This window comes from Eulemur rufifrons, chromosome 24, assembly GCF_041146395.1.
Source record: "Eulemur rufifrons isolate Redbay chromosome 24, OSU_ERuf_1, whole genome shotgun sequence".
In the NCBI taxonomy this organism is placed as follows: domain Eukaryota; kingdom Metazoa; phylum Chordata; class Mammalia; order Primates; family Lemuridae; genus Eulemur; species Eulemur rufifrons.
Window position 1 is genome coordinate 31,295,266 of NC_091006.1, and position 20,650 is coordinate 31,315,915.

The 20,650-nt window shown below is 35.2% G+C and overlaps 1 protein-coding gene across 3 annotated transcripts in view; it reads left to right on the forward strand.

The window, feature by feature from the left end:
* CLOCK (clock circadian regulator) overlaps positions 1 to 20,650 on the forward strand; it is a 91,180-nt gene that overhangs the window by 56,469 nt on the left and 14,061 nt on the right. For 2 of the 3 annotated variants that reach the window (XM_069458565.1, XM_069458564.1), the window contains 13 exons: positions 1,415 to 1,504; positions 3,731 to 3,851; positions 8,123 to 8,236; positions 8,370 to 8,488; positions 10,195 to 10,277; positions 10,462 to 10,568; positions 12,310 to 12,457; positions 13,012 to 13,087; positions 14,405 to 14,546; positions 15,143 to 15,243; positions 15,796 to 15,885; positions 18,810 to 18,962; positions 19,816 to 20,025. In XM_069458565.1, the coding sequence (XP_069314666.1) occupies positions 1,415 to 1,504; positions 3,731 to 3,851; positions 8,123 to 8,236; positions 8,370 to 8,488; positions 10,195 to 10,277; positions 10,462 to 10,568; positions 12,310 to 12,457; positions 13,012 to 13,087; positions 14,405 to 14,546; positions 15,143 to 15,243; positions 15,796 to 15,885; positions 18,810 to 18,962; positions 19,816 to 20,025 (1,554 nt within the window). The remainder of the gene's footprint in view (positions 1 to 1,414; positions 1,505 to 3,730; positions 3,852 to 8,122; positions 8,237 to 8,369; positions 8,489 to 10,194; positions 10,278 to 10,461; positions 10,569 to 12,309; positions 12,458 to 13,011; positions 13,088 to 14,404; positions 14,547 to 15,142; positions 15,244 to 15,795; positions 15,886 to 18,809; positions 18,963 to 19,815; positions 20,026 to 20,650) is intronic. The other variant, XM_069458566.1, reaches the window with a different exon arrangement.

A 20,650-nucleotide genomic window follows, 5' to 3' on the forward strand; every position in this document is an offset into this window, starting at 1 on the left:
TTTTTTTCCTCCTCTTCATTTCTTTATGTAGATAATTCTTCCAGTGATTTGTCTTTGGCATGCTTTTTTCTTTTGTAGATCTCATTTTTTTAGCTATCAGTTCTGCACCTAGGATTCTTAAATGAAAATATTTTGTAATGTATAAAGTACAAGATTACTTTATTTTAAGTCTTGTACCCTGGCTGTGACTTCTCTCCTGAACACTAACTTCGCATTTCTCAGTGCTTGCTCAAATTCTTTCTTCTTTATTCCTGATTTCATTCTGATTCTCATTAACTTCCCTAATTATTCCAAAAGCCACTGAGATTTTCCTGACTCAATTCTCTTTTCCCTCTAAATTCTACACTATTTTCATACTACTCTCATTGAAGCAGAACCCCCGCCCTACAGTCTTCCGTTGGCTTCCCATTGTGTACAGAATGAAAGTCCTTGTGTCTTAACCTGGCATTCAAGGCCTTTCATGATTTGACCTCAGCCTAGTTTTTTAGCTTAATTTCCTACCACTCCCTTTCCTTTATTTCTTACATATCTACCTACACTTCAATCTTACACCTCTCTGTTAACATATCCAAAATAATAACAGTGTGTTCTTTGTGTGCCTAAAACATATTGAGGTGATGTGTGCTTTGGAGATGTTAGCATCATCTTCAGGTAAGCCATGAATACTGTATATATATGGTTGGATCACAAAATATACATAGTGATGAAGGTAGAACATCAAGTCTGTGTCTTTTAGAAATCATCTGTCCAAGAGATACCCAAAGAGTGATATTTTTCCCTCAGAAGCATGTAAAAATAGACAAACATACATTACATACTGAGGCTGCAGTCCCCAACCTCCGGGCCAAGGACCAGTACTGGTCAGTGGCCTGTTAGGAACCAGGTCGCACAGCAGGAGGTGAGCGGTGGGCAAACAGAGCAAGCAAAGCTTCGTCTGTATTTACAGCCACTTGTCATCACTTGCATCACCACACGAGCTCTGCCCCCTGTCAGGTCACTGGGGGCAATGGGTTCTCATAGGATCACAAACCCCACCGGAAGCTGCACTTGTGAGGGATCTGGGTTGCGGCTCCTTGTGGGAATCTAATGCCTGATGATCTGAGGTGGAGCTGAGGCTGTGATGCTAGTGCTGGGGAGCGGCTGCAAATACAGATTATCATCAGCAGAGAGGTTGGTGTGCCCCTACCTACCCCACCCCCGGTCCATGGAAAAATTGTCTTCCATGAAACCAGTCCCTGGTACCATAAAGGGTGGGGACCGCTGTACCAAGGGATTATAAAGGGAAAGGCTAGCGTTTTGACAGTACTCTGGATATTTCCTCATTAAATCCCTTGTCGTTTATCTTAGATTTTTATTTCTGTCCTGTGAGATACTTTTTTCTTTTCATTTAACTGACCATTATATTTAATTTCAGGCTCTTGATGGTTTTTTTTTAGCAATCATGACAGATGGAAGCATAATATATGTGTCTGAGAGTGTAACTTCATTACTTGAACATTTACCAGTAAGTATAAAAATCATATAATCTCTTTCTTGTTAAATGCCTATTTTAAATATTCTAAAGCACTAGGAAGTAGACTTTGAGAACAATGTTGAACAGTGGTTAAAGGGTGGGGATGAGAGCTTTAAGTATGTCTTTGTTTTAGCATGGCTGTGTTTTCTCAGGTCGGTCATGACTTGAATCTGTAATAATTTGACATTCAGCTGTAGTCACGCATTGTTTAACAACAGAGAGATGTTCTGAGAAATGTGTTCCTAGGCAGTTTTGTTATTGTGCGAATATCACAGAATGTACTTCCATAAACCCAGATGGTATAGCTTACTACACACCTAGCTGTGTGGTACAGCAGCCTATTGCGCCTTAGTCCAAAATCATTTACTGTATTAATAACTGTAATAGGCAAAACACAGTGTTAATGTGCTTTGATTTGAAGGGAGGAGGTTGAAGGTGTAAGAGATAGGGCCCTTTTATTCAGCTGTGGAACAACAGGTCGTAGACATTAAAACATACCGAGTCGCCCCTTGGTATCCATGGGGGATTGCTTCCAGGGTCCCCCACCCCTGTGGATACCAAAATCCCTGCATGTTGAAGTCACCTATACAAAATGGTGTAGTATTTACATATAGCCTACACACATCCTTTTATATACTTTAAATCATCTCTAGATTACTTATGTTAATATTTAATGTAAATGCTGCATAAATAGTCATAATACTCTATTGTCTAGGGAATAATGACAAGAAAAAAAAAGTCTGTACATGTTCAATACAGACAATCATCTGTTTTTTACCAAATATTTTTGATCCGTGGTTCATTGAATACATGGAGGCAGAACCCATGGATTCAGAAGGCTGACTTATAACTAACAGAAATGAATGGTATGAGTAATAAATACTAAAGGAGTTTTATTATTTTTAATGTGGGTATGGTTTTAAGGAAATGCTTTTTTGTTCTTTTTTTATTTTCTTAAGGGAATGCTCTTTTGAAGAAAATAATTTGAAGTGGTCTTTGAAAGGTGGAGGATACAAATATGTGGAGAGAGGGGGAAGGCCATCTCCCTTCGTAGGGTGGGCTTGGAGGGCTAGAGGGAAAGAAGCCAGAAGAAAGGATGTGGGTGTATTGCTCATTGGGAGAGTAGAAAACACCCTTTTCTCCTCTCCCACTATCCTTAGTGGCTCTCTTTGTCGTCGTTGTTGTCACTATTGTTTGTTTTTAAGCAGTGGAGCTCTTCCAACAAAATCTTCACTGATATATAAAATATAAACAGAAAAAACCTGCTTTGGTTGAACGCAGGAGCAGGACCCTGAGCCCTGCCTCACAGCCCCTGTCCACTTCCCTACCGTCCACTCCTACCTCCACGTTCCTGGAGAATACCACCCCAGTATCCCTGGGATTCCACAAAGCAGTTTGAAAATACAGAGAAACCAGGTAGAATGGACTGGATTTAGTAGCAAATGTGAAGTCATGGAAGTTTTCTTTTCAGTGGTACTTAAGAATAGGAGCTCTCTTATTCATCTGTAATTCCACAGCCCTGACACATTGTAGACAACCTGATGTTTGTCACATTACTGTTGATGAATGATTAATGAGTCATGATTACAGTCAGATATTAGCAAGAATTATAATGCTTAGCATATGAGTTGCCCTATTTTGAGGGGGGATTGCCAAAAGCAAGGCTTTTTAACAAAGGGATACAAGACAGATGCCTGGGAAAGATGAAATAAAAAAGAAAGTACCAAAAAAATTAAATTTAAAAAAAGAGACACATTGAACAATTGAAAGGACACCAAAGTCAAATTTCCTCTTCATGTAGCCTGTTACTAGTCCTTCGTAGTAGCGTATACCACCATCGTTTACCACAGGTTTGAATATGCGGTGAGACTATGTCTTGTAGCCAAAGATTTTTCTAATTAACTATCTAGTCCCATTGTATTTTAAAATGTTCAAATTTGGTGAAACACAGCTTTGCAAATAATTGTCAAGCTTTCAAGGTCATACTGATCATGGATGTATTGACACTAGTATCAGAGCCATGAAGGTAATGTTAACCTTCCAACTTCTCAGTCTTGTGTTTTGAGATGTGGTCTATAACTTGACATTTGTTGGATTTCATAGAAAATTGAAAGTTAAACATACGGTTTTCTGTTGTTTAATAGTGATTATATACTTTGAAAATAATTGTCTCTTGAATCATTAAAATTATTTTACTTTTAAAAATTTCTTTTTCAGTCTGATCTTGTGGATCAAAGTATATTTAATTTTATCCCAGAGGGGGAACATTCAGAGGTTTATAAAATACTCTCTACTCATCTGCTGGAAAGTGATTCATTAACCCCTGAGTATTTAAAATGTAAGTAATAGCTGTTAAGCAGAAAAGTCAAATGTTATGTTTGGCAGCATTATTTACTTTTGCAAGTTTGTGAAAAACACAGACATGTTTAACTAAATTAACATGTAGCATTGTTCCATTTACCCTGTTAGGTCCTTTATAAATAAATATTAATGTATAAAATGGAAGTGTTACCATATTAAAAGTCTGAAATCTATTCCAGAATATATCTAAATCCCATCTGTTTGTTATAATAAATCTAGACCACAGTTAGGCCATAAAACTGTATTTTATATGAAAGTGGAACCCATATACTCTTACTGATTTTTAAATAAAATCTTATTATATTTAATGAAAGAAAACTAAACCTTCTACCATCGTTTACCAGTTGGACACAAACTGTGGGAAAAAATTTATGTTTCTTTTAAAATTATTAAATATATAGATAAATTATCTACTTTATTAATTAAACAGAATTAAACAATCATTTATTGAGTGTATCTGTTTTGCCAGGCACATGTGCTATGTCTTAAAAGTGCCAAGAATATAGAAAAATAGTCGCTGCCATCAAGAAACATAATGAGTCATTTCTACTAGTTTTTTTTTTTTTTTTTTTTTTTAAGAGGCAGGGTCTTGCTCTGTTGCCTCTGTTGCCCAGGCTGGAGGGCAGTGGTGGTGTGATCATAGCTCACCACTGCCTCGAACTCCTGGGCTCAGGTGATCCTTACATCTCAGCCTCCCAAAGTGCTGGGATTACAGGTGTGAGCCACCAGTCCTGGTCACTACTAGGTTCATTGGACAAATTAATTTGACCAGAGCACCTCATTTTCTTTACCATGTTACCTTGTTTAAAATCCAAAATTGTATTTGGCCATTAACTATCTTTAATCACTTTTTTCATTATTTTGTCTTAAACTGGTAATACTGACATTAATCATCTTAAAGGTTCTTTGTATTTGAGCCATCAAATTCTATAGCATACTGTCTTTTTTTTTTTTTTTTTTGAGACAGAGTCTCACTTTGTTGCCTGGGCTAGAGTGCCGTGGTGTCAGCCTAGCTCAGAGCAACCTGAAACTCCTGGGCTCAAGCAATCCTCCTGCCTTAGCCTCCTGCGTAGCTGGGACTACAGGCATATGCCACCATGCCCGGCTAATTTTTCTATATATATTTTTAGCTGTCCATATAATTTCTTTCTATTTTTAGTAGAGACAGGGTCTCACTCTTGCTCAGGCTGGTCTCGAACTCCTGAGCTCAAACAATCTGCCCGCCTCGGCCTCCCAGAGTGTTAGGATTACAGGCGTGAGTCACTGCACCCGGCCGCATACTGTCTTAAGAATTGAGATTCACATATATGCATACATTCACATATACACACACCTATATATGTAAATTTGTATGTCTATATATCTTTGATAAGAATAGATATCCTTTCAGAGGGAGTTGAGAAAAACTAGTAGACCAGGGGATCATTTGAAGCCTGTTATAATTGTTACAAAATCAAGTATGTATGACATTGACCATTAGGCCACTCTAGCCTGGTACTTAGGAGAAAGATTTGGGCTGAATATAACAGATGCCTATAAATAGTATTTGAAGTCATGGATTGAATGACATTGCTTGAAGTAAATATCTAGAACAAGGAGAGAAGAATTAGAAATGTGGAGCCTTGGGAGATAGCAGTAGGAAGACAAAGGAGCAGTCTGCTTTAGAGACCCTAGTAAGGGCAGAATTGGCTGGAGAACTGAATGAAAGCCTTTGGCACAAAGAAATACCTTAGGCCCCTGCTTCTAAGGATAGAGGTCAGAATGGCAACAATACTTTTTGATAGAGAAAAGTCTTAATCAAATGGCTTGCTGATCCCCTACTTAAAAAGTGATATACAAAGAAAGTTCTTTTCCCAGAAAAAAGGTATTTCATGCTAATGAAATAAATGTGAGTTAAAATATGGGGAAATTGCTTAGAAAATTCAGTAGGTCATTTTGGCCATAATGAAAGTGAGGTGATACAAGTGGGTATAATTTGTGGTCTTGAGAAGGAAGTAAGGACAGAATTGTGAAGTGCCTCATATGTCATCCTCAGGAATTTGATTTTTATTTTTTACACTGTAGCAAGCCAGTGAAGGAGAATTGGGTGGTTTTGTGGTCTTTAAAAAAAATCATTCAGGTAAATAGTGGAGGGTTTCTTTGAAGAAGGCTAGGAAGACGACTTGCAGTAGTAAGATACATACCCCAGGGTTACCTGGCTTCTGCTTCATCAAGAGGCCCTGAGGCTGAGACTTGAGCGAGGGCCCTTGATTTCTCTGTCATGGTGGCTTAAGTCACGCCCTGCTCACCAGATCTGGAATTTCCTACTACACAGATGAAGTGATACCTTAGTGTAGTTACTCATCAGTTTTGTTCCTAGGGATCAGTTAAGTACAAACAAAGTTCTTGTGGGTCAGACTGTTCGGATAACCAAGCTGGCTCTGCTGCATGTTATAATAACTGTGCCTACTTTTCTAGTGACACATATCCCACCTCCATGGAGGTCCCATGGAAGCATCTCTCACCAGCATCTCTGGCCTAGAGAGATTAGCATACATTGCTTATAAAAGTTGCTACCCCTTTCATCCTCTGGTTTGGGAGATACAGCCCAGGAGGTGGTAGGACAAAATAAATAAATAAATAAATAAATAAATCAGGTGGAAAATTTTGAAAATTATGAGACTGGGGACATAAAAACTATATAATTCTATTCATAGCAATAGAAGTAGTGATGGAGAAGAAAGTATATGAATGCTAAATAGAGAAACTCAGTAGGACTTAATGTTAGGCTCAAGTGGCTAAGGATCATCAGTAGGGAAGGGTTTGGGAAACAAATAGATTTTGAACCTATTGAGTTAGGTGATAAAACCATCTATCATGATAATGACTAAAGAGAATAAGCTTGATGTAGTGAGTGAAGAAAGATGTTACTAGTCCTTGAGTGCTGAAATATGATGAAAGTAGTATTAGTCAAAGAGTAATAGGCAAGGATGAATCAGACTGGCAAGAGTGTGGAGGCATAATGAGCAAATTTTTCAGTTACCTAGATGCAAGGTGATTTGCAACTGTACAAATTAGTGTAGTAGTGCTCAGTTGGGAAAAAAAAATGACTATGAGAGTTTCCTTGGTGAAATAAATACCAGGTTTTGGTGACAGGTCAGGTTTGGAACTTGTGATAGGAAAAGAAGAGACCAAATTGATATGGTTTCTAACCTCAGAAATAAGCATACATAGGAAAAAGGCGGACAGCTGACTTAGGAAGAAAGAGGGTTACATTCACTTTCAAATATTTTGAGTTTAAGTTACTGATGGGAAAATCAAGTGCAAATGTGTTGAAAGCAAATAATGATATGAGACTTTGTCTTACATAAAATGTTAGATTTGGGAAGAGAGATTTTAGATGTAAGTAAGCTTTACCAAGGCCAGTCAGTTTATAAAGGATAACAAAAGATCAAGATGAAAAGAACCTTTATGAAAGCCCCTAGTTTGAAAACAGATTAGCAGAAGAGATAGGAATAGTCAGTAAAGAAAGAAGGTAAATTCATGCTATGGGAATGGCATGAGTTTTAATAAGAGGTAGACGATGAGGAAAAACCATTGAAGTTAGCAATACAAATATTAGTAGTCTTTAGAAGAGTAATTGCTGTAGAGGTGTGAGAATGAAAGCCGTAGTGCGTGAAGTTGAGGGAAATGAAAGCACATAATGAAAAGAAAGGAGACCTATGATACTTTAGTGCTTGAAGTTAAGGGAAATGAAAGCACATAATGAAAAGAAAGGAGACCTATGATACTAAAGCAATTAGCATGAAAAACGCTTTGTTTGAGATGGGAAGACCTGAGCAAATTTAAAAGTAGAAAGTGAGGACTCAAAGAAGAGAATGTGTAGATGCTAAAGGAATGAATGACAGTGGTGTGGCTCAGGTCTCAAGAAGGTAGGAAAGACTGTTCAAGGTAGAGATAGAAGTATTAGCTTTAGAATGGGAAGCAAAACCTTTCTTTGAAATTAGAGTGAAGAATGAGAAGGAAGGACAGATAAAAATGGAGAAACATTAAGTTGCTTGTACCAGAAGATTTGTTTTCTCTAGGAAGGACAAGGTGAGGTCATGTCTTAAAGGTACTCTACTTTTATGGACTAAATAAAATGTCATTGAGGACTTCTGTTGGAGAATATAATGGTTATAAACTTATACAACTTTTACAATCTTATTTCATGTAATCATTTTGATTTATCACAAATACATAATTTTTTAATTATGTCTCTTATTTCAGCAAAAAATCAGTTAGAATTCCGTTGTCATATGCTTCGAGGAACAATAGACCCAAAGGAGCCATCTACCTATGAATATGTGAAATTTATAGGAAATTTCAAATCTTTAAACAGTGGTGAGTTAAAATGCTTCTCTTACAAAGTGTTTTAACTTGGTATATTTCTAAGCTCTGAACAACATAGGTAAATATCAGTAACAACTAGGTTTTACTGGAGGGACTGATGATGCCTCCTTCCTTGTTGTTTCAGTATCCACTTCAGCACACAATGGTTTTGAAGGAACTATACAACGCACACATAGGCCTTCTTATGAAGATAGAATTTGTTTCGTAGCTACTGTCAGGTTAGCTACACCTCAGTTCATCAAGGTATGTTTCTAATTTTATTTTCTAAAGGGGCTTTCGGGTCATATTATGGGAACTGGGGAACTGTCTTTATGTAATTTTTTTTTGCTGTCTTCAGAATGACTGAAACTTTCTGCAGACATTGAAGGTAGTGATGGCTATGGGCCATTAAATATGCATGAGCATAATATTTTTGAAAGAATGAGTTACCAAGATATTCATTAAATTATATAACTAATTTTTAGTATTTATCCTTTGCATTTAACCAGTGGTTATATATCACTATCACCCCACTTTTCTGGAAAATTTTAAGATGCTTTTGCTTATGATCCCTATCTTCATTAAAGGGGAAAGTCCAAAAATCTGGGTAATTTTTAAAAGATTGTTTTTGAAACTTTCTTTGAAATGTCCAAGTGGCTTTTTTTATTTCCTGGGCCCAAGAAACAGATAAGATTAGTAGGGAAGTGGGAAAGTAAAATGGAAAAGGGGCTAGAAAGAAGTTAGGCTAAGATTTAAAATTTAGGGAGATCCCCCTAGTATAGGACAAAATATTGAATTAGTGGTTACAAGATCTTAAACTAGTCGTCTTACTCTGCTTGTTTTGATCTTAGGAATTAATGGCAGTGGCTAGCATTTGAGTGCTTACTACATGCTGTATATTTTATATGCATTATCTCCTTTAATTTTTATAACAGCCCAGTGAGATAGATGCTATTGTGATCCCCATTTTATTAAGGGAATTGAGGGTTAGGGAAGTTACTTGCCCAAAGTTTCAGCTATTAGTGATAGAACTGGGACTTGATTCTAATTCTTTTCCTCTCACAGCCCAGGCTCTTAAATATTACATTGTAATACCTGTGGTCAATGGAGGAACAGAGGCAGGTTGTGATAGGTTGTTTAGTAGGACTAGAGCATAGGGTTGCTGGGTATGAGGAGGGAGTAGGGATAGTGGAAAGGTCAGGTTAGAAAAGTAAGCAGAGGCCAGTAGTGAAATTTGTTTCTTTCTTTGTTGTTTATTTCTCCATGCTGCAGAGACTTTGGCATGAGGAACCATTGAAGGTTTTTAAGCAGGGAAGTTATGTAATCATATCTGAGTGTTGGTCAGGTGATTGTGCCCCCAGAAGAGAAGATGAGTTAAAAGACAGGAAGACTGGTGAACACTATAGCAGTAATGGGAATCAATGGTGGCAAGGTCCAAACTAAGGCACTGAAAATGAATGGGATGGAATAGATTTTTAAAATACTTAGGTGTGAAATTGAAAGGATTTAGTAGTGGCCACTGAGACAGCAAAAGGTAAAAACAAAAGAGTATGTTGTGACTGTTGGCTTTCTAGAATACACATGTAATATGTCCGTCAATGAAATGGGAAATTGTGTAACTGGCTATGAGGAATAGTAAGGCAATTAGTTCATTTTAGGACATACTGAGTTTGAGATACCTGGGGATATCCAGACAGTTAGAAATATGGAAATGTAATTCGGAAGAGAGGCCTGAATTCAGAATTAGGGTTTATAGGCATGTGAGTGAATGGAAAATGTGTAGAGTGAGAAGTACTTACCCAGAAGCCTGCATCTAACGGTTATTTATTACCACATTTTTTAGTACTAGAAAATTAAAATGTGTTAAAAATTTGTTTAGGGAAAAGTTATTTAATAATGACTTTTATGTCTAGCAATATTTAGTATTCTAAGAACACAGAAGAGTATTTTAATTGTTAATTTATTTGTAGGAAATGTGCACTGTTGAAGAACCCAATGAAGAGTTTACATCTAGACATAGTTTAGAATGGAAGTTTCTATTTCTAGATCACAGGTAATTGTCATATTATATAAATTTTGAAATTAATGCATTTCAAGGGCAAACTTTTTTTCTGATCAAGACTTTGAAATCTGTTTTCCATTTTTCAAAAAATAAAGGCTCTCAAATTTGATTTCTAGTTGGAGTATTTCTTATTACGGAAAAACATATAATACTGATTGTTTTATGTGTAATGTAGGGCACCACCCATAATAGGATATTTGCCATTTGAAGTTCTGGGAACATCAGGCTATGATTACTATCATGTGGATGACCTAGAAAATTTGGCAAAATGTCATGAACACTGTAAGTAGATTTTAATATTTCTGGTGATAACAACTGTTTTTAAATCTTATGAACAGAAGTCTTGTTCTATTAATGGAAAATGATAAAATACAGATTTATAACCATTTTTTTTTAAAGTATTGGAAAATTTTGCATTATGTGTATAACCAATCTGGTAGTGATCATAGATCAAGTTTAAATTAAACATATTCCTATTTTACATATTTCAATTTATAATAGTACAGTTTTATAATGTGGCGTCTAATATACCTTGTTCTGAAATGTATAAGCTCTACATTTTAAGAGTAGATTCCTTTGAAAATTATAATAGCATATCAAACTTTTAGAATACTATTTCATAAATTTTGATTTCCAGGCATGGTAAGTCTTTCCGGGAGCTTGGTACACAATCTGTCTTAGAAGGCTCATAGTAAGTGTTTGCTGTTACCTACTGTTTGTTACTGTTGTCAGCAGCAGGAGTATCATCATTTCATTGTGCCAGGCACTATTCTAAACACTTCACATATATTATTTCCATTATTCAGCATTACTATCTTTCTTGAGTAGACTGAGACACAGTAAAGCCAAGTAATTCATCCACAATCCCATGGCTTATTGGTGGCAGCTATAGGATTGCAGTCTAGGCCGACCCTTTTACGACATGTATTCATTCTTTGTTTTAGAGGTTTATTTTAATGATAGGTTTTATTTGCTTCTCTGATCCTCCCCCCAAATCCTACCCTCTTAAGTGTTCTCTAAAGCCTAATTAGTTATTTAAGACACTGTCATGATATCTTTTGCTGCTCTAGTAATCTTCTTTGTATGAAAATAAACTATGTTGTATAATATCATCAACTATATGGAAAATTTTCAGAGTAAAGTCATTTCAGCACAAAAGAAAATATTTTTCACTGTTAAGTGGTGTGGGCACTAAGTACCACGATGTCACGAAAAGACCTTGCACTTCTATTAACGAGCTGGCTAACTTTGGACAGCGAGTTAATGTTTGTAAGCCTTGATTTCCTCATTAAAAGAGAGAAAGAGCGAGATTGCTGATCAGCATTTCCTAAGGTTTGTTCCACTAAATGCCAGCCCTTTAAACAAGGACTTTATACACAAGGAAGACTAGGAAACACTTCATAATCTCTCAAAGAATCTTCATATACATTAACATACTCAAGGTTTTGAGAAGACTACAGACACCTACTTAACAAAAAGATTCCCAAATTAATTTAACCACAAAACCCATTTTTTGCTTAAAATCTGTTAAAAGGCTTCGGAACTTAAAATCTGTAGCATGTGTTTTGGGAACTACTGTGCTTAGCAATTATTCTAAATGGTGAAGGTATTCTGATTTTGGTTAGTTAAGGTTTAAAATTAAATGCCTCAAAGATGCTGTACCTGGCAGAATCTGTGGGGGAAAAAATTCAGGTGTGTGTTACTTATTATGGTTACCTTCATTACATCAAGCCAGGAGGAAGTTAACGTTAATTCTTGAGTATTTAGAAGTTTATTGTGTTTGAAAAGTATAAAAGATCAGCAATGCCTGGCTGTAAGTTGGGCACTGTGGAAGATTGCGTGGACCTTAAACAAGCACTAAAGAATAGCATTTTCTTATCACTGATGCATATGTTGTTGAAAAGCCAGAAAAAGAATTGTATATGTAGAGTTAAATGTAAATGGTAGCTGTTTATTAAAATACAGATTCTTCATAACTAATGATACAGATGAAAGAAAAAATATTTTTCTCTTTTCATTTTAGTAATGCAATATGGGAAAGGCAAATCATGTTATTACAGGTTCCTGACTAAAGGGCAACAGTGGATTTGGCTTCAAACTCATTATTATATCACTTATCATCAGTGGAATTCAAGGCCAGAGTTTATTGTTTGTACTCACACTGTAGTAAGGTAATAATTCTTTTAAAGAATTTCTGAGTTATGTTATCCTATGATAATTTTGGCAATGTAATTTTTATGCATGAACTTGTTAATGAACTACAAAGTGATCTTTTATGGATTTTTAATATATCCTTTCAGTGTATTATTTTATTACATTATATAGAAATATAGGTATGATATAGATATATAATGCTTGACATAAATGTTGTGCTTTATAGCAGAAGTTGTAACTGTCATTTATGTACCAAAGTCAATCATGTAAAAGGAAAACTGTAGGTAAATAAGCATATTCTTCCTTTATTTAGTTCCTCTTAATTTAATCACTCTGTAGTTATAGATCATTTACAGTAGTATATAAAACTTCAAGATACTTGGAAAAATGCAAACTGAATTAAGACAATATACTATAAATATGTTTTGGGTTTATGCAGCACATCAAAAATGGTCTAGAATTAGTGATGAACAAGTGAGACACATAACAAACACCGAATGATTGCAACTCTGCAGTATTTTAAATGAATGACCAAACACTAAAATTTTATTTTATTTTTTTCCGTTTGTAGTTATGCAGAAGTAAGGGCTGAAAGACGACGAGAACTTGGCATTGAAGAGTCTCTTCCTGAGACAGCTGCTGACAAAGTATGTTTCTTAAAGTTTTCTTAAAATTATTTAATTTCTTCCCAATGAAAGATAAGACTCCATAATTAATAGGAAAATTATTTTTCAAATATTTCATTTCCTCACTTAGGGATGTGATATTTTACTACTTATTTTTATTTTTAATTTCACATTTGAAAATCTCATATGCCTCTAAAAAAATTTGAAGTTCCTGCCATTTAGCAGTAAGGGGGTGAGAGATATCTGATCCCAGATTAAAACTGCCATTTATATTAATTGACAGCAATGTACTAGTCACTGGCTGGGTTCTTTTTTTTTTTTTTTTTTTTTTTTTGAGACAGAGTCTTGCTCTGTTGCCCAGGCTAGAGTGAGTGTCGTGGCGTCAGCCTACCTCACAGCAACCTCAAACTCCTGGGCTTAAGCAATCCTCCTGCCTTGGCCGCCTCCCAAAGTGCTAGAATTACAGTTGTGAGCTACTGCACCCGGCTAAAAGTCTTTAATTTTGATGAAGCCCAGTCTATTGGCAAATCCAGTGTCATGAAACTTTTCCCCTATGTATTTTCTTTTCTTTTTTAAAATTTTATTTTATTTTAGAGGTGGGGGTCTTACTATGTTGCCCAGCCTGTACTCGAACTCCTGGGTTCAAGCCTTCTGTGTAGCTGGGACTATGGGTATGCACCACTCACTCAGCCTGACTTTCTCTCCTAGGTTGTCTTCTAAGAGTTCTATAGTTTTAGCTCTTAATGTTTAGGTCTTTGATTCTGCCTCTTTTTTTTTTTTTTTTTTTGGAGATAAGAGTCTTACTCTGTTGCCCTGGGTAGAGTGCAGTGGCATCATTGAAGCTCACTGCAACTTCAAACTCCTGGGCTCAGGTGATCCTCCTGCCTCAGCCTCCCAAGTAGCAGGGACTACTGACAGTTGCCATCATGCCCAGCTAATTTTTTTATTTTTTGTAGAGATGGGGTCTCGCTCTTGCTCAGGCTGGTCTTGAACTCCTGAGCTCAAGCAGTCCTCCCGTCTTGGCCTCCTGGGATTACAGGTGTGAGCTACCATGCCTGGCCATGTCTTTGATTCATTTTGAGTTAATTTTTGTATATGGTGTAGCATAGATTCCAACTTCGTTCTTTTTCTGTTTCGTTAAATAGAGAATGAAGTCAAAACATTCTGGCTATAAAAAATAAATTTTCATTTTTTTACCTAATATATGTGTAGGTACTTTTGCCTTGTTATGGACAAAAAGTGAATTTTTTTTTTTTTTTTTGGTTAGCAACCAGCATTGCTAATTTGAGCTTTCTGAACTAATCACAAGAAAAAATTCATTTTACTCTGTCTCTGCAGAGCCAAGATTCGGGGTCTGATAATCGTATAAACACAGTCAGTCTCAAGGAAGCATTGGAAAGGTTTGATCACAGCCCAACCCCTTCTGCCTCCTCTCGGAGTTCAAGAAAGTCATCTCACACGGCAGTCTCAGACCCTTCCTGTGAGTGCCCTAGCTTGAAAAGCAGAATTCCTTTAAAGACAATGCTAAATTGTTTGTTACTGGTATCAACATTTTTCATCAAATGCTTCTTTAAAATTGTAAGTTTTTACATTTCTGAAATACATTAAACTTTCCAGTGAGTAAGAGGCACGTTGCTCACCTTTAAGAAAGAACTAAGTTCATCAAGAAACTTGTAAAATACGTAGGTAGTAATGTTGGTATTGTTGTTTTTAATCATCCCTCCAAAAGAAAGCAAACTGTTTATTTTTTTTTTATTGTAGAGCCCATAAGTGTTCTTAAGTTTGGTTTTTGAAAGTTTTTTTAGTGTCTTGTCTTTATGAAGACTTATGTAATTGTCATTAAATTATTAACTCTTTTTACATTTTAAGTTTTCCTATGTCAGATATTTTCTTTGTCCTTAAAAAAAGGTAGAAGTAATTATAATGAATGATCTTATTGTCATGGACTTCACTTTCATTGAATAATTTAGAAAAATAAAACCATTTTTATTCACCGAAATGTATTTTGAGATTCATCTTTGAAAACTATATTTTATAAAATACTAATGCTATTCTGTTTTTGGTGACTAACTTCAGCAACACCAACAAAGATCCCGACGGATACTAGCACTCCTCCCAGACAGCATTTACCAGCTCATCAAAAGATGGCACAAAGGAGATCATCATTTAGTAGTCAGGTAAGCTTGTTAGTGAATATTCTTCTAAATAAAGATTTATTAAAAGGCAAAAAAAAATTATCAAAATCTTCATAGATTTATTGATTCATTATACCTCTCTATAGAGGTCAAAATAGTTACCGTTATATGACATTTAGTTGTTTTTATATGACATTTATTCAAGATGTTTCTCTTTTTTTGTGAAGTGGTTGTTATATAATACATATCAGTCCTTTTAATGATTTTTCAGGTAAAATGAGAGTTTTTTTTTTTAATTGTGAAAAGCTGATTGAGAGCTGTTTTGTGTCTAAGTTCAAATACCAATTACTTCACTTAGTTCAGCCAACTTTTATTGAGAACTTGTGGTAGGTACCTGTAGCAAGTTCCTTGAAAGATTATAGATAAATAAGGAACGGGCCTTTCCAGTGTAGAGGGGGAGACATACCTGTAATCAACAAATAAAGGTATGAGGCAGTTAAGTTCAGTGATAAATGTATCACGTTGATATTTCTGGGGGAAGTACTTATATATGAGAATGAGCCTCACTTCAGCATTATTTTTCTTTTGCTCTAGTCCATAAATTCCCAGTCTGTTGGTTCATCATTAACACAGCCAGGGATGTCTCAAGCTGCAAATTTACCAATTCCACAAGGCATGTCCCAGGTATTTTTTGTTTGTTTGTTTGAGTTGAATATTTAAAAGTGACAAATTGCTTTTAAGCTAATATAATTTAGAAAATATATAACTGTAGATGCAAGTCAGTCGTAACTGGGGGCATTCAGAATATCTGGGGACATTTTTGATTATCATAATGATCATGGCTTACCATGGGCCCTTAGTGGGCAGAGGCCAGGGATGCTAAATACCTTTCAGGATGTATGACAGTCTTACACAACAAAGAATTATCCTGCTTAATATTCATTAACACCTCTCATTGAGACACTGTAGACATGAAGATATTAAAGATGAAATATAGCTATTCATTTTGTTCTTCCTATGGATATTGGAAGAATTGAGTAACTTTATTCATATATTCATGCATTAATTCATATATAGGATATATTGAGTTTCTTTTGTGTAGCAGATACTGCAGGTGCTAACAATGCAAATATATAATATATATATAGTAAAAGACCATCACATCTAGAGGGAATGACAGATACCTACAGTTCCATGTATTGTGTGTGCTCAAGGTATATAGGCTCATAGGTGAGCACATTGCTTGGACCCTTGATGCAACCTAACGAAGTGAAGAAAAATTTTCTAGGGGAGTTGTTGCTTTGCCTGAGGCCTAAAGGAGGCCTAAATGTAGAAATCTAGCAAGACAAAGGGGACTAATTCCAGAAGTGATTCTTTGTTACTTTGAATCATAACTTCCCAACTCGTAATTTATGATTCTGTACTCATTCAGTGCCTCAAACACATTAAAAATACTACTAAGTAATAATAAATATAATATAAAATTTTCTCTTTTGTTTGGCATTGAATATATCTTAACTTAGCACTATCTGGATGGTAAGTTATGATTGTTAATAGTAGGTAAAAACAATGTATTTTAAAAAATAACTAACTTATATGGTTATTTAAATCATACATGTGTAAATTTGATATATGTGCACAAATAAGTTGGCAATCCTATAAATTACTTAAACTTCATAATCTTGATTTCTCACGACATACTATTATGTAAGGTCTTTATAACATCACTGTATTATTTTTATATTTAGTTTCAATAGTTTTTAATCAGTATTGAGTTGGCAAATATTACTTATTTTGAAGTGTTAGCAGAATTTCTATGTAAATATTTAGACATACTTTCAGTATTAATCTTTAATCTCAGGATATTTAATAAGTATTTCTTAACATTTTATAGGGATATTTGCAGGAGATAAATGATATGTACTGTGTCAAAAATATTAGTAAGCATTAAAATCTCACATTTTGTTCACTAATAAAGCCAAATGCTTTCCCTCTTAGTTCAGTGGTTTTCTTTCCTATTATCTTGCCTTCTGTATTAGTTACTATTTTCTTATTTGTACTTAATAGAAATCCTTTAAATGGTGACAATGGTACAAATAACTTTAGTTACAATGAAATATATTTGTATGACATAAATATAACATATTTTGAATAATATAAAAATATAAAGGCCCAAGGGAGTTGAGGTACTAAATTTGTAATACTTTCTCAAACCTAGTATAATCTAATATATGATATAGTCTGGTTATCGTCAGCTTCAGAAGTCAGAGTTGTGTGCTTTGAAATGTAGTGTTCATTATCCTTAATACAGCTTTAAGGTAGGGGGAACATTTCTCACTTTTAGGTGCAGTTCACTGTAAGAGACTATTTTAAGACAGATTTCCAATATAATGAAACTCAGCTCTTAAACTGTTTCATATACTAAATATTCATGGACATATTTAAATGAGTGAGTATAGACGAGAGATGAATCACCAAATGTGGCTAAATTACAGCAGTAGGAAGTATCAGCTGCTTACTGCCTCAGGTAAAACAGAGACGTAAGTAATATAGAAAACCCAGGAAGTAGAATAACTATGTTTTTATTTATTTATGCATTCTTTCATTCATAATTGCTTAGTCTTTAAAAAAAAACCTATGTTTTATACTTGTCTGAGGATAGTTTCAGTTGAAAATATGAGTGAAATATTATCGTTGATTATCTGTCAGATTTTTTTAACTTTGGGTAGTTTTACTGATGTGCACATGTGGGACATTCTAGGGATGAGAGAATTTGATATGAATTAATTCCCGGTGCAGGCTACTTTTTCATTTGTTAGAGGGTGGGGAAAAAAGCTAAGAAGTTAAATAATTTGTTCTAGTAAGTGGTAGCCACAGTATGAGCTCAGATCTTTTAATACCAGGGTGTAATCAGTCAAAATTCAGAAGCATAGCAGAAATTTGAACAGGAATAACGTAAAAAATTATTAACTGGTAACAGGAATTATCTCCTAAAAGAAGTAAAGAGAATCTAAAGAATAAAGGAATAGGAGACGTAGACAGCAGCCAGTAATTTTAAATCAGAGGGATAGTACTCAAGGAAGGAACATACTTGGAAGACTTCCGCACAACTTCCAAACCTCTTCTTCCCCCACGCCAGGCTAAGATTCAGATCTTATTAGAGCAGGTGTGGCTGTAGCCGGTGGATGAGAAGTGCACTGAGGTGCCACGCACTAGGGCTAGAGATCAGAAAGCCATCTGCTGGGGTACTGGTAAACCTTGCTGGGAAGCTGCCCTGAGGATGTCATTGAGAATTGCTGGGAAGCTGCACACTGGCACCTCTGACATAAGAGCAAGAAGGAAAAGCACCAGACCAGGAGATGAACACCTTCCTTGGCAGCACCATCTACTGACATGGCTAACTTCATACCTGCTGGCAAAGGAGAAATATTTTTAAGGTCCAGCTCCAGTATCACAAAGCAGAGCAAAGATCGGTAGATTAGGAGCTGAGGGCATAACTGGCATAACATTTTTAACTCATGGTATACCGCTTACTTTTCATGTTGCAAAATTATGAGAAGTAAGTAATTCTAAAATATTTTATACTTTTTCTGTATGTGATGCTTTAGTTTCAGTTTTCAGCTCAATTAGGAGCCATGCAGCATCTGAAAGACCAATTGGAGCAACGGACACGGATGATAGAGGCAAATATTCACCGGCAACAGGAAGAACTAAGAAAGATTCAAGAACAACTTCAAATGGTCCATGGTCAAGGGCTGCAGGTAAGTTATTGTTATATTTGAATACAAACAAAGCATTCCATTCACATTTTGGATTTCTAGGAAAATTGACTTTTCCTAACTAAAAGTGAGATGTAGGAGATACATTTCATCAACTCAGTTCAATAAGTACCCATTGGTTACCTATTCAATGTGATTATACTTACGGTCTCTAGAGATAAGTCCTTCCTAAGGGTATTTTCATCAACATGCTCATTTCTCCAGGTTAATGGAATCATCTTCTACCAGTCCAAATTTTAGTAAGTTTAAATCCATAATATAAAAATTACAGTTTACGTAAACATTAAGGCACAGAATTTATAAAGCAATCATCAGTAAAAGTTTTAATAAGATACCAGAAGGTATGATTCAAATTAGTCTTATTTGACCAACACTCTAGGAGACTAGGACTTTGGTAAAAGGAAACTGAGTGAAACCTACTTCTATCTAGTGTTATAAATTATAAATGATAGGTGATACAGAGCTGCCAGTCTGCAGACTTTGGAGTAGTACTGAATTACAGGTTTTCTAACAATTGGAAATGTAAGGTTAGTTTGACTGAAAGATTGAATTTTTTTTTTCCATTTTAAAAATTTTAATAGCATTTGGGGGTACAAATTGAATTCCATTACACATGTATTTTGTATAGTGGTGAGGTCTGGGCTCACGTACCCATCACTTGCATAGTGTACGTGGAAGATTGAATTTATTGCTGGTTGTTCATTCAGAATAACTTAGTCTTGTTACTTGCTTTGAAAACTTTACAGCTTGATTTTTTTCTTTCTTTATTTTTAATGCTCTCATTCTTTGTTTTTAATTTACAATGCTCATTTTAGTGTAATCTTTATTTTTAAAGATGTTCTTGCAACAATCAAACCCTGGGTTGAATTTTGGTTCTGTTCAACTTTCTTCTGGAAATTCCTCAAATATCCAGCAACTTGCACCTATAAATATGCCAGGCCAGGTTGTTCCTACTAACCAAGTTCAAAGTGGAATGAATACTGGACATATTGGCACAACTCAGCACATGATACAACAGCAGACTTTACAAAGTCCATCAACTCAGGTAATATTATTGAGTACAATGGGCTATGGAGTGTTCAGTGATTGAAATGTACACTATTGCTAAAATAAAAATAAAGCTCTATCTTATAAAATACCCTATATTTAAATTTAGTAGTAATTAAAGAGTATATTATTGAGAGATCATTAAAATATTTTTTACAAAATTATGTTGGTGTTAAATATTTTCAGTCATTTTACACTTAAAAAATTTCAGTCTGTTTAAGGATCTAGTCCAATAGAGTCATACCAGTTTCTTGTAACTTACAGTCTACTTCCATATATTAAAAAAGTTTGAGGCTGACCAGGAAGACAGTTAGGGAGCACTAATAGTTTAATCAATATTCCAGAAAAGTTTGGAAAATACTGTACCTCTATGACTATAAATCCCTTTACATGAAAAATATAGAAATGTCTACTAGCAAGTCACTCATTTTGGGCATTTAAGAGAAATTTTTTGTGTATATTTTATATCATCCTTGTTAATATCATGCTCCTTTTCTAAAGTCATAGCTTGCCTTCCAGCAAGGCATTAAAGACTAATTCATTCTCAATTACTACAAGTCATTCCTTTGCAGTCAGATTTCTTGCAGAGTAGTATGTCCTGTATCGTGAGTACGACGAATAGT